This window comes from Odontomachus brunneus, unplaced genomic scaffold (assembly GCF_010583005.1).
Source record: "Odontomachus brunneus isolate Ranch 3 - 2012 unplaced genomic scaffold, Obru_v1 Obru_scaffold_017, whole genome shotgun sequence".
Classification (NCBI taxonomy): Eukaryota; Metazoa; Arthropoda; class Insecta; order Hymenoptera; family Formicidae; genus Odontomachus; species Odontomachus brunneus.
Window position 1 is genome coordinate 2,785,477 of NW_022639467.1, and position 11,659 is coordinate 2,797,135.

The following is an 11,659-nucleotide window of genomic DNA, read 5'->3' on the forward strand; positions in this document are numbered from 1 at the left end:
GTGTGTGTGTGTGTGTGTGTGTGTGTGTGTGTGTGTGTGTACGTGTATGTATAACCGCATCGCGAGGACGCTCGGGTACGTCGTGTGCTCCATGTTCCTAACGTTCATTCGTATCGCGCTCGATCGGGGATGACGAGCGTCCACCGAGAGCGGCGGCCTGGACCTCGGCCGATTTATTTGAAGGAGAACGGCGACGGGCCTGTCACCGCACTTCGATGGAAATGCACGTTCTGCCACTTGTTGTCCTTCTTATGCCACACGCGGCTTTCCTCGCTCTGCTGGGTGTGCGCTACGCCTTGTCTGCGGGCAAGGAAGCAAAAGAGAGATGCGAATTAATACAACCGCGGCGAAATGGGGATACCTGCGCGAAACGATGGTAACTTTGTTACGGCGCGAGTAACAACCGGTGTGTGTCGGAGGAAAATTAGTTAGCGAGCAACGAGAACATCGAAACTATTAGCGAAATTATTTTCTCTCGAATATATTAAGCGAAGCAAATTTCCGACCAGAGCGGTCTGTAACTTATGTGAAGCTCGCTCTCAATATAACTAAACGGGGAATTACAGCTGCTCCAAGTACAACTGCCGCTCCAAGTACTGACTTGGATCGTACAAACCACGAGCTTTGATCAAGCCGCTTTTGTCATCACTCACTTGTCCATGTACTGCGTCAGCCTGACGTATGCGATGCATGCGGCGTCCTCGCCGAGCAGGTGGACGTGGGGGTTCAGGATCGTCGTGTTGACGGCCTTACAGTTCTTGCCCAGGACTGCTTAGAGTTTTGACGAGAAGCAAAGTTGACGTTACTCGAATACTGCGTGATCCGTCACGACGCGCGACTTAAAGCTTTCACAACCACTGAGAGAGAATTAAGAGGAACGAAAAGGAGACAGCAGACCGCTAAAGCTGGTGGTTGAGTACCGCCGTAAGCGAGGATAAAGAGAAGGGTTAAGAGAAAAGTGAACAAAATACTGCATACTCTTGAGAAAATTCCACAGGGCCAGGCGCACTTCTCGCGACACAAAGCAGAAAGAGCTTCTTGATATTACTCATGCAAAATCGTGTAATTTATTCATTACGACAGAAAAAGTTTAATCCTATCCATTTCCATGAAATTTAAATTTACTGTCGGACTGTGGTAGCGAAAAAGATAAAGATTTATAAAAAAAACTGTAACTTAATAAACTCGTTCTGTAAAAACCCTTTCTTCTTCGCTAGTTTCCGCTATTTCCAAGTTTTTATTGTTCATCGCTTTTATAGAATACTGGATATTCCAGAAGGATATAATACCTGCAACTCTCATTTAAAGCATACAAAAAAATCTCAGATTTGAACGCCGCGTGACGAATGGAGAAAAGACGAGACGGTCGACCCAATTAACATTGTATAAGCGCATCAACCTTATCGATTTTAGTTTTATACTTAGTTTCACACGTCAAAGATACCAATTTTCTGCACGCGATCGCGTCTGCACACGGATTCAATTTCAGCTGGTATCTCTCGCGTCTCGGTAACGATAATGCTTTGCGACTCGGCTGATCACGCGGATACAATGGTGTGACCCTGAAGAAATTTGATGCGTAATTCCAGGAATGTCTCCCGACCTGGCCCTGTGTGTACGCTATTAGTCAGTAAATTAAAGGGAAGTGCAGTAAGAAGCTGGATTAACGTTAATTCAGACATTCCGCGACGGCGAGCATGTGCACCGACCGGTCTCGTATTACGCCATTTAAGAAATGAGCTGGTCGACTTGTTAAAGGTCGCGCGAGAACCGTTGCAGCCGTATCTTTCGCCGCCAATTGGTTTTACGCGGCGATGATAAAAAAAAAAAAAAAAACTCGAAGAAAAGTCTCGTACTTTGCTTTGTGTAAAAATGAAAAAATGTAAAAGACTGATTCTACACGAAGCGCGCGCGTGAGAATATCCTCTCGTTGTCGATAGGTCGCAAATTAACGAAGTTGTTAATAGCCGGCGTTTCGCGTTCGCAACTTGGCGCATCGACGAGCGTAACTATGCCGGTGAAGGATGAGAGAGGTTCCCTCGTTACAAAGGTAACGCTGGAAGTTGCTCCCTTAGGGCAGAAGCGCGAGCATGCACGACACCCCGTCGTCGTCGTCGTCGTCGGCCGCAGTGACGGCCCGCAAACGAAAAACGTCACAGCTCTACGTTAATTGCGTGCGGCTACACTAAACATCGCGGTGGCGACGAGCGCGACGCTGAACGGTGACGCAAACGAGTCATAATTACCATTATCAAAGTAAAATTTGTGGAAATCCATTCCCTCGACTAAATTACCTAGAGCCTCCGGCTCGAACGCGGTCAGGTGTGGATCACAGATTTTCCTGAAAACATGATAGAAGATGAGTATCTTACGCGAGGCAAAACAGTGATTACGCGCGACTCGTGTAGTTCCTCCCCACCGCGTTTATCTTCTAATAGAGGTTTCACGTCAACGAGCAGAAGTCAATTTTCTTTTTTCTCGGAAAATCGAGGCACCTCGCGACTCTTCAATTTTTCATATTGTGCACGAGAAAAAAATTGGTTGAATTAATCTGAATTCAACCAATTAGCCAGACTATGTTTTGGTAAGAAATAAACAAATTTTCATTATGGTAACCAAACAAATCTGCTTACATGCGTTCTGGTTGAAGTAACCAGTCAGAAGTTTGGTTATAATAATATAAGTTATGTATAATCATATTTCTTACTGAAAATTTTATTAATCTTTTTAACTGAAACTTATTTTCTAAGGTGTTATAGTGTATGATTATTTTGCTTGAAAATTAATAATTAAAATAAAATTATAAATATATATTAATGATAATAACCAGAAATTCTTTTCAGTTTTACTAATAATTGTTTAACCAAACATGTTCATTCCACCATACTCTTTTCTCGCGTGTAGTCATAATAACTAGACATTTAGATGTTATCACTATGTATGCAGTAATTAAACTTTGAGCGGTATTACAACCAAGTGTTCCAGGTACATATCAAAAGATCCCGTTATAATAACCAGAAAGTTTGTTTACCTTCATGAAATTTGCTCAACCAAACATGTCACGTTAATTCAACCAGGCTCTTCTTTTCGTGCGTATCTTGCTAATCAGATCGCGAATTAAAATTTTGCTGAAGCGAAGTCCGTCTCGAATTAATTGAATATTGTGATTTTAGTCTTTTTTTTTATTTCCTCTCTTCAAATTAAACTTTCAGCTCGTCGCGACAATGCTTTGTTCGTGGCCGTTGTTTATTCGAAAATTGCAAGTGGCTCTCGTTGAAGAAAAGATCGACTCCAAATTGACGAGAAAGAATTCAAAAGAATAACACGCCAGCAGAAGGTACTGCAAATAGCAAGTGAATATCGCGATAACAAATATAACACAACCTCGAATTTATCTAACGCGCTTTACATATAACGAACGTATCGCTCATAATGAATATTTTAACGATCAACCGACGGTTAAAAAAACAAGAGAAATTCGATAGAAAATTCGTAACGGAACGTGAAATTGTATCCGTAACAAAAATTGTTGAGCGAGAATATAGATATGCGCGGTTGTGTATACCGTAATATAATGGCACGTGTCGAGTGTCAACGAGCGCGTAAATATTTTACATGTTTGTTCGGTCGATGTTTTTGTTTTATCCGACGAAACGTCCCACTGTGTCGACTGGCTGGTTACTTACGTGTACGCCTCGAAATCTCCGGTGTTGATGCTCTCGATCAACTGCTCGGTCATCTTGATGATTTCCTGTCGGCGCGCTGGAATCGTCAACAGATCATGAATCAATCAGTCGCGCCGAGGCGCCCGGCACGCGAGCCCGTTGAGCTCTCTCATATCGACACATTTTACGTCACAAACACAGTCGCATGCACTTTGTATCTTTATCAACTTCTCTAAGCCCTACACCCATTTGAGCCCCGGCTGTGCGTAAGAGCCGAGCCAGACTCGCGCGAATAACTCATTTCCCGTGCCGAGCCGGACTCGCGATCGTTTTTCCACGAGTTGTACTCATTATAAACTAATCGATTTCGCAGTCTAATGGAAAACAACGTGCAGAAATTTGAGAATCCCAGTCGAACCAATTCGAGCGGCAGAAGTCTCTCAACAGAGTTAATCGTGTGAGGAAAATCTCGTTTTCTGTTTGACGTTTGTACACTCTGTCCCGGTATCTGTCCTGGTTACGGTGTGAAAATCGATAAACTGATTGCAAAAGCTGCTATATAATAACATGGACGAGTTGGAGACGAGCTGCGGTGAAATAAAAAGTAATTAGCCGAGTTTTATTAAAATCGCGGTATAATATTACAGTTAAAAAAACAGAGAAAACTCTAAATCTTAGTAGTAGCAAAATAAATTTTCAAACTTCTCGAAATTTTGCATATAATATTCTCCGAGCGAAGAAAGTTATTAGCTAGAATAAAGTTTTTTATATGATGTGTATATATATATATATTTATATATGTACAATCAGTCACAACAGTTAGTTGTCTGAGAAGTTGTAACTTTAAAATTCTGAAACATGGGGCATCTAACCTCAATATCCCCTACTGTATTCCGATAAATGTTACTTGTTTCAAGTATTTCATAAGTTTATACATCCACAGATTTATCCTGAGTTTATCATCAAATTTATTCAGACTATATCCTGAATTCTAGTAAGTTTAGCATTTCAATCAAGAATATCAATATCAAGATTCGGTTTGCTTATCTCACAGAGTTGAATCAACTTTTTCTTCGGTGAAGTGTTATTCTTGCAAAGAGAACAAATTCTTCTTTTGAGTACATGATAACGAGCTTCTCTAAAATTTCTGTTGAATATATATTTGAAGACCGTTATCACACAAGAAAATATTCTTTGCTGTAGGTAATCGTTAGTTAAAAGAAGATAAGTAAACTGAGTAATCGCTTTCCTTAACAGTAGAATGATATTTTTCTGTGTGCGCGGTGTTCCCGATTCGTCCGACACGAACGGTCTCTTTCTACTTCGCCGATCGATGCTCTATCGCGCTTTCAATGACATTCTCAATGATGCCACTACGAAATCACCGTGCACGATTGCAACCTAATTTAGCGATCACGCCGAATTTTCGTGACGACCTGAAGTGCCATTGAGCTTACCGAGTATACAGGCTTTCCCAAAACCACATGGGATGTCCCTTTCGTTAGGGAACTTTTGGCCAATTTGGCGAAATTGATTTTTTTTCCAGCAACAACATCTCGGTGGTTGTCTCGAGTGACCAACGATCGAACAAAAGGAACTAAAACTAAGCTAAAGCACTAAGCTTTAGGGGGAGAAAAGATGACGAAATTGTATTCTCCGATCAATTTCGAGCGGATTTTATCTTGACAGAGTTTTAATTCGTAACAGCGCGGGCTTAAGCGATGACCCTTCTCGAGCGAAGGGAAAATCCCTTCCAAATTGGCCGTGGGTAAAAGCCGTGGCTGAAAAGATATCCCGGGAGATCTCCGGGACAGTCTGTATATGCTTTACGTCGGTTGAGTGGTAAGATCCGAAAGTGTCACTCGAACTGCCACTCGAATTAGCGACCGAATAGCGCGTGGATCGCATTTCTGTCATTCCCCGCGGCCTCTCACCTCTCATACACTGTTCGTTCACACACTATCGTTTCATTCACTCGACGGCGCATTCAGACACACGTTTATCGACGCACATTTCGTGGCGAGATTCTATTTTCCGATTACGATCCTGCTCTCCTCGTCACGATGCGTGACGCGTGCACGCGTTAATCCGACAGAAACGTGCGTCTAAATTTGTTGTCTTCACGGATGAACGGCCGGTCGTTGGATTACTATATAAGCGCACAATTGCTCGCGCGCGGTTATTTTATCGATGCACTTATTAATTTATTTTTAATGAAAGGAATTACGAACACAGATCAATTGGAAACCAATTAATTTTATGCTCCTGGTGATATACATACTGAGAAAATATTGTAGTAAAAGTTACAATTTTTGTAATCCTGGACTATACAAAATTGTGGCCAAAGTTATTGTATATTTGTTTAAAAATATCACACGTATGTTTGATTGTTTATTACAAAATTATTGAAATTACTTGAATGTTTTTTACAGGTTCGACAAATTTATTATTTCTGTAGTAATTTACACTTGAATTTCCGTATAATGACCCGGTTCTTCAAAAGGACATTGTAAAAAGTGATGTAATTTTAATGTCATTTACTGCAATAGTTTTTCCGCATGTAACATGTTACACCAGAGTAAACATATGGATTATGTGATAGAAAAATGTGAGAAAATTACATATATCGAATATATAGGACGAATATATATCGAATTTTAGTGAAAGCCGCGAGAGCTCTCGAGTAAATCAAACTTTTTATGCGATCGCGTCGGTATAAGGACGAACACATCTCTGAGACTCATCGCTCTTTGCGCGCGCAATCACGGTAAATTGGTATTTACGACGGTGAGCGCTATTTAATCCAACGGCCGCGACGCGTTCGCCGTTATTACTTACGTCATAGACCAGTACACGTACGGAAATTGTGATCATTCCTCTTGGGCGTCGAAGGAAAGTTCCGCGAGAAGGTTTCGAGAGAGTGAGTGTTCGAATCGCGACGAATGATACACTCTTTACGTCGGATCGCACACCTCATATGTATCTCCTACTAGATTAGGTCGATCGATTTCGTGTCGAGGATACCTTTTCCTCGCATCGAGACGATCTTTGTCGAAGAGTGAAGAAAAAGAAACTACCGTCAAACTACACACTCGGATGATCGTAATTGAAGATGGTTTAGATTTAGGCTGGGTGTAACCTGAATTTTTTGTAGCCGATGTCTTGCCGAATCACGTGTGCGCACGAAACAGGACAGCGCTAAAATGGCGATGTAAGAGCGCGACGACAACAACTTGGGGGAGATATCGCGTGACGAATAAACGGGGGAGAAGATGACTTGGTAATTGGATTTTGTGTTTTGTGAGAGATGAATCGAAGAACGTCAGCTCGGCGATGAATTCTCGCTATCGTTTTTACGACACCACTATCACCATTATCACCACCATCATCATCATCATCACCACCATCACCACCACCACTACCATCACAACCGCCAGCTACACTACCGTCGCTACTATCTGCCTGTCCTCTCTTCCCGTCCTAACTAATTAAACTTTATCGCACCTCGGATGTTCTATTACGGAGCTGACGGTCCCGCTTCTCCGATCGATCTGTCTTTGTGTTTGTATACAGCTGCAACGAATTATATACACCCTCACCGCGAGTCTGAATACCTGTTACCGTTACACGACGCTAATGCGGCAAACCTCGTTCGCTTAGTTTTCGTTAGATCTCACGGTATGACCACGCGTATGTGTGAGAATAGCTCTATACATGGAGAGAATATTATAATTTTCTCCACCTATTCACATAAATTTTTTTCAATTTTATTATATTTCTAGTTATACGGGAATAAACTGTTGGTAAGAATGTTGACCTAATCCTCAGTTACAAGGTTCTAATGTGATTTTCACTGTAATATTCTCTCCGTATGGCAATTAAAATCCGTTTTTGCGCATGACACATGAGAGATAATCGATCGGGGTCGCGAGAAAGTAGCCGCGCAATTGAAAACCGACGAAAATAATTACGCTAAGTCCTCGCAAGAGCGGTTGCGCCGTGTCGTACACTTGCTACTCGTCTGTCATTATCGTAAAGATCAATGCGACGTATGTGGCTAGAGATTACACGGTACGATGCGGTACTGATGCCACGAACGTTGTGCAATAAAATCAGCAGCGCCTTTGGAGGAAAGGAAGTACGTTGCAGCGAAGAAGAGCCGAGAAATATTCGTTGACGCGTTTTACAACGGATCAATTAGGTCATGAAATTGAGAATTTTTTTCACAATTTTTAATCGTGTTGAAAAGTCGAGACGTTCGAAGATGACACAAAATCTAATTATCCTTGGCGCTCGCTTCCTCGCAACGCGCCTCCTCAACGCACGGATTCACAAACGAGAGAACTGGCGAGTCGAAGACGAGCTTTTGTTCGACTCGTTTTCACAACTTCTTCAACATTTCTCCGCGACTCCTTCCCGTCCGTACGCCGCTCTTGCGACGTAATTTCGCACTTTACCTGAGCACTGGGAGTTGGTCGAGGGCTGGCTGCAGGTCTTGATAGGACACACGATTCTTATTTCTACAAGCAATATACACCCCTTTCGTATTAAAAAATGGGCCAACAGATAAGGCGGGAATAATTTTCAAGGCAATACGCAAGCTGTCGTACGAAGAGGATTAAGCTAAGCGGCTGACTCGTTTCAATTGGTCAGATGAAAATATCAATTATTACCGAATATACACCCAATTCTCGACATTCCTTATTGTTTTGGTATTTAAATGCAAACATGAAGGAAGTATTATACTAAGTAAAAATTGAAATAAAATTTTTTGTAATCTTGGATCATATAGAATTACAACTAAAATTATTCGTTTAAAAATATTATGCAAGTTTGATTTTTACTTCAAATTGTTGTGATTATTTGAATGTTTTTTATATCGTATATTATATATATAGTCAAATTTTTATAGCAAATTGTACTACAATTTCAATACAGTCTAATTTTACAAGAAATACTTTATAGTTTTACAAGAATGCTTCGTTAAAAGAAATATAATTTTAATGTAATTCTTACACACAATATTTACAATATTTCTTCTGTGAATATTTAAACTTTAAACATCACACACACATATATATCCTATGTTTTGTATTGAAAGGCCAAAAACAATAAGAATGTTCAGAATTAGATCCGGGTACTGGTGTTATTCCCTTAAACCACGACGTGTCCAAGCGCATTTCTCGTATACTGCTGAGCTGAAAATTCCGTAGAGTCGCCGACGTAATTTAATAACACGCGCATACACACAGACCAATTTCATATCACGCAGCGGTGCCCGTTCCATTTGCTCATTGAAGATTAAAGTGTAATAAGCGTTGTAATTAATATGAATAATACACACGTATCGCGGTAATCGCGTGATGACGCTCGCGAAAGTGGTCTGGCATAACAACGCGATCCTCTTTCATGATTTGCTCGCGATACGAACGCTATTAGCTTAATCCTCACGTGCGCGCGGTATCGTCTGAGAGGATTAACCGTCTCCCCCTGATAACTCCGGTTCTTATCGTCTTTCTTCTTCTGGTTTGCCATTCTCATCGTTCGGCCCGCGATATCGACGTTTACCGTTGTCGTTGGTCGCCGGTAGGTTGCAGCGTTTTTTCTCACGGCATGTGCCGCCTCAATTACACAGACGCGCGCGAACGCACCCTCTGTACTCGCGTGACTGCAGCATTCTTGGGGATGCAAGGTAGCGTGGTAACAGGTTCGAATGGATCCTCCTGTTCCCTTCGTTATGACTGCTGCGTCGCCGTGTGTATCGCGACGGCACGCGCAGGATTATGCACAAAGCGATCGCCAGCCGTTCGAGGTGGAAGATTAGTGAAGTTCTGACGCACTAACCGTGTCGCCCGGCTACCGCGGATTAGCTGCGGTATTTGCCGCGATTTAGCTGTAGCGAACGCAGAAACACAGGTGTGCCCGAGCCACTCTCGCAACTCGTTGTCTCGCGCGTTATGGCGATGTATCGTGCGCTTTACGGGGTTCGACCAATATTCTAGATCCTAAACTAACCGCTCGACCGAGTTTCCGGGGGCGATTATCGTAGGAATATGGACACCATATCCCTCTGTGTCGTCAACTAACCAAAATACCCGAGTCATCAACTAACGTGGATCCTTTGCGATAAAATTAATTGAACGCGTATCGCGAAACACGTTGGGTATCTATTTATTCGACGGTAAGGAAGAAAATTTCACCGATCTTACGTCTCCAATCGGAAATGACACGCTCTCTAAATTTCTCGAAACCGCATTCAAAACGAGTGAAAAGTGGCACTATTTTCACACGAAGCGATAGTGAAAATTCTGGCAACGCTCGAGATCGCAAGAGTGGATATTTCGCTCAAGCTTGCAACAAATTCTGACTCCATATGAGTGAATGTGTCAATCGATTGAATATGTTTCTGTGACAGTGGAGTATGTTGGGTTGCAAAACGATTTGCACACTTTTTATCGAATAAAGTTGTAGTGTTGCAAGTCGTCATAATTGCTGAGCCACTGCTGACGTGCATTCAACACATCGTTATGTTATTCTTCTTCTCTGCTCCCTCTTGTTTTGTGAAATTACTTTAAAATAATGTTCTCGTATATTCAGAGAAAAGAACACGGTGACTATACAAGTGACAACTATACGAGTTTTGTAAAAAAAATTATGTAAAATTAAAATTAATGTGAATAGTTTATTAAGCGTATATATATATATATATATTTATTTATTTATTTATTTATATATATATGCATATCATACAATTATATACATATATAAAACTCGTATAGTTGTTACATACATAGTTGCCGTGTTCTTTTCTAAATGTAAAATACATAAACTCTCCTTTCCAAATTTATTGTCAAGTCCTGTACTGCGACAACTCAAAGTGTTGTAACTTGATTGAAAGCGTGCTAACCGTTTTGCGACTGAGCATACATCGGATTCGGTTTCGAGTGAAAATGTTCACTCGACAATTCAGAGTGGAGAGAATTTGCTCCAAGAAATTTCAAAAATAAATATCGATACTCCGTCACGATATATAAGTCGATCTCGCGTCCCAAAGTGTCTTGATTAAAAAGCTACGAGAATTCAAACGCAATCGGATGACAGACAATCTATCTAGCTTGTATTAAAATTATGAGAATCGATCGGAGTAGCAGATAGGATGTAGTAGATAATGTCAGAGTATGCGCGGTCAGTCTGACCAGTCTCGGTTACTTACTACTTGCTTGCAATGCATCGAGATAACGTCATGTTGAACATACGATATGATGGATGGGTCGAGCCGTAATGAACGGAATTCGATCCATTCATTACCGTGATGAATGGCGGCACAAATTGTACCTATTATAATGATGACATGTCCGCAAAACCGAATCTATGATGTAAAAAAAACCGTCTAAGAGCGAGGATTACAAATCGAGTCTTCTAACTTTTCTGAGGCTTCTTCTTGAGGGAGACGTACGTCACATAATCGATATCCGATCGTAAGTATTATAATTGTTCTCGCGGAACTACTCTTTTCACGAATGACAATTTTCAAACTCCGATGTCGCTGCAATCTATTCTTTACGCTGCGCAATGATGCAGAAGACTTCCTACACCGAGAAAGAAATACATGAACATTTATTTGTGAGATATAAAGTTTACTTCCGTGAAATGAACTTTTATCCCGCAAATAAATTTTCAAATATCTTTTCTCAGTGTAGGCGAAGAAAACTTTGGTCACACACCTAATGATATCGTAACATATTGTTATAAAGTTCGTATCTACGTTCCAAAGGAGCTCGTGACCTCGTCACGCAGAAGGTTTTTCGCACGAAAGCAGTCACGACACGCTCGTTGAGAGAAACAAAGTCATTATTATTGTGTCATTTTCTTTTTAGTTATAATACTTGAACATGTCGCTTTTCCGAGTTTCCTCTAATAGCAAGATTTCTCAAAGCGATATCTCGGAAAGAGAGAGAGAGAGAGAGAGAGAGAGAGAGAGAGAGAGAGAGAGA

General features: G+C 41.2%; 1 protein-coding gene across 16 annotated transcripts in view; it reads right to left on the reverse strand.

Annotated features, from left to right (window-relative positions):
* Positions 1-6: 6 nt before the first annotated feature.
* LOC116841638 (calcium/calmodulin-dependent protein kinase type II alpha chain) overlaps positions 7-11,659 on the reverse strand; it is a 143,819-nt gene continuing 132,166 nt past the window's right edge. For 9 of the 16 annotated variants that reach the window (XM_032809818.1, XM_032809815.1, XM_032809820.1 and 6 more), the window contains 4 exons: positions 3,687-3,762; positions 2,247-2,341; positions 654-771; positions 7-300 (listed from right to left, as the gene is read on the reverse strand). In XM_032809818.1, coding sequence (XP_032665709.1) covers positions 174-300; positions 654-771; positions 2,247-2,341; positions 3,687-3,762 — 416 coding nt within the window. In that variant the 3' untranslated portion in view covers positions 7-173. Of the gene's footprint in view, positions 301-653; positions 772-2,246; positions 2,342-3,686; positions 3,763-8,122; positions 8,186-11,659 lie in introns of all 16 variants that reach the window. The other 7 variants (XM_032809819.1, XM_032809816.1, XM_032809829.1 and 4 more) reach the window with 3 other exon arrangements.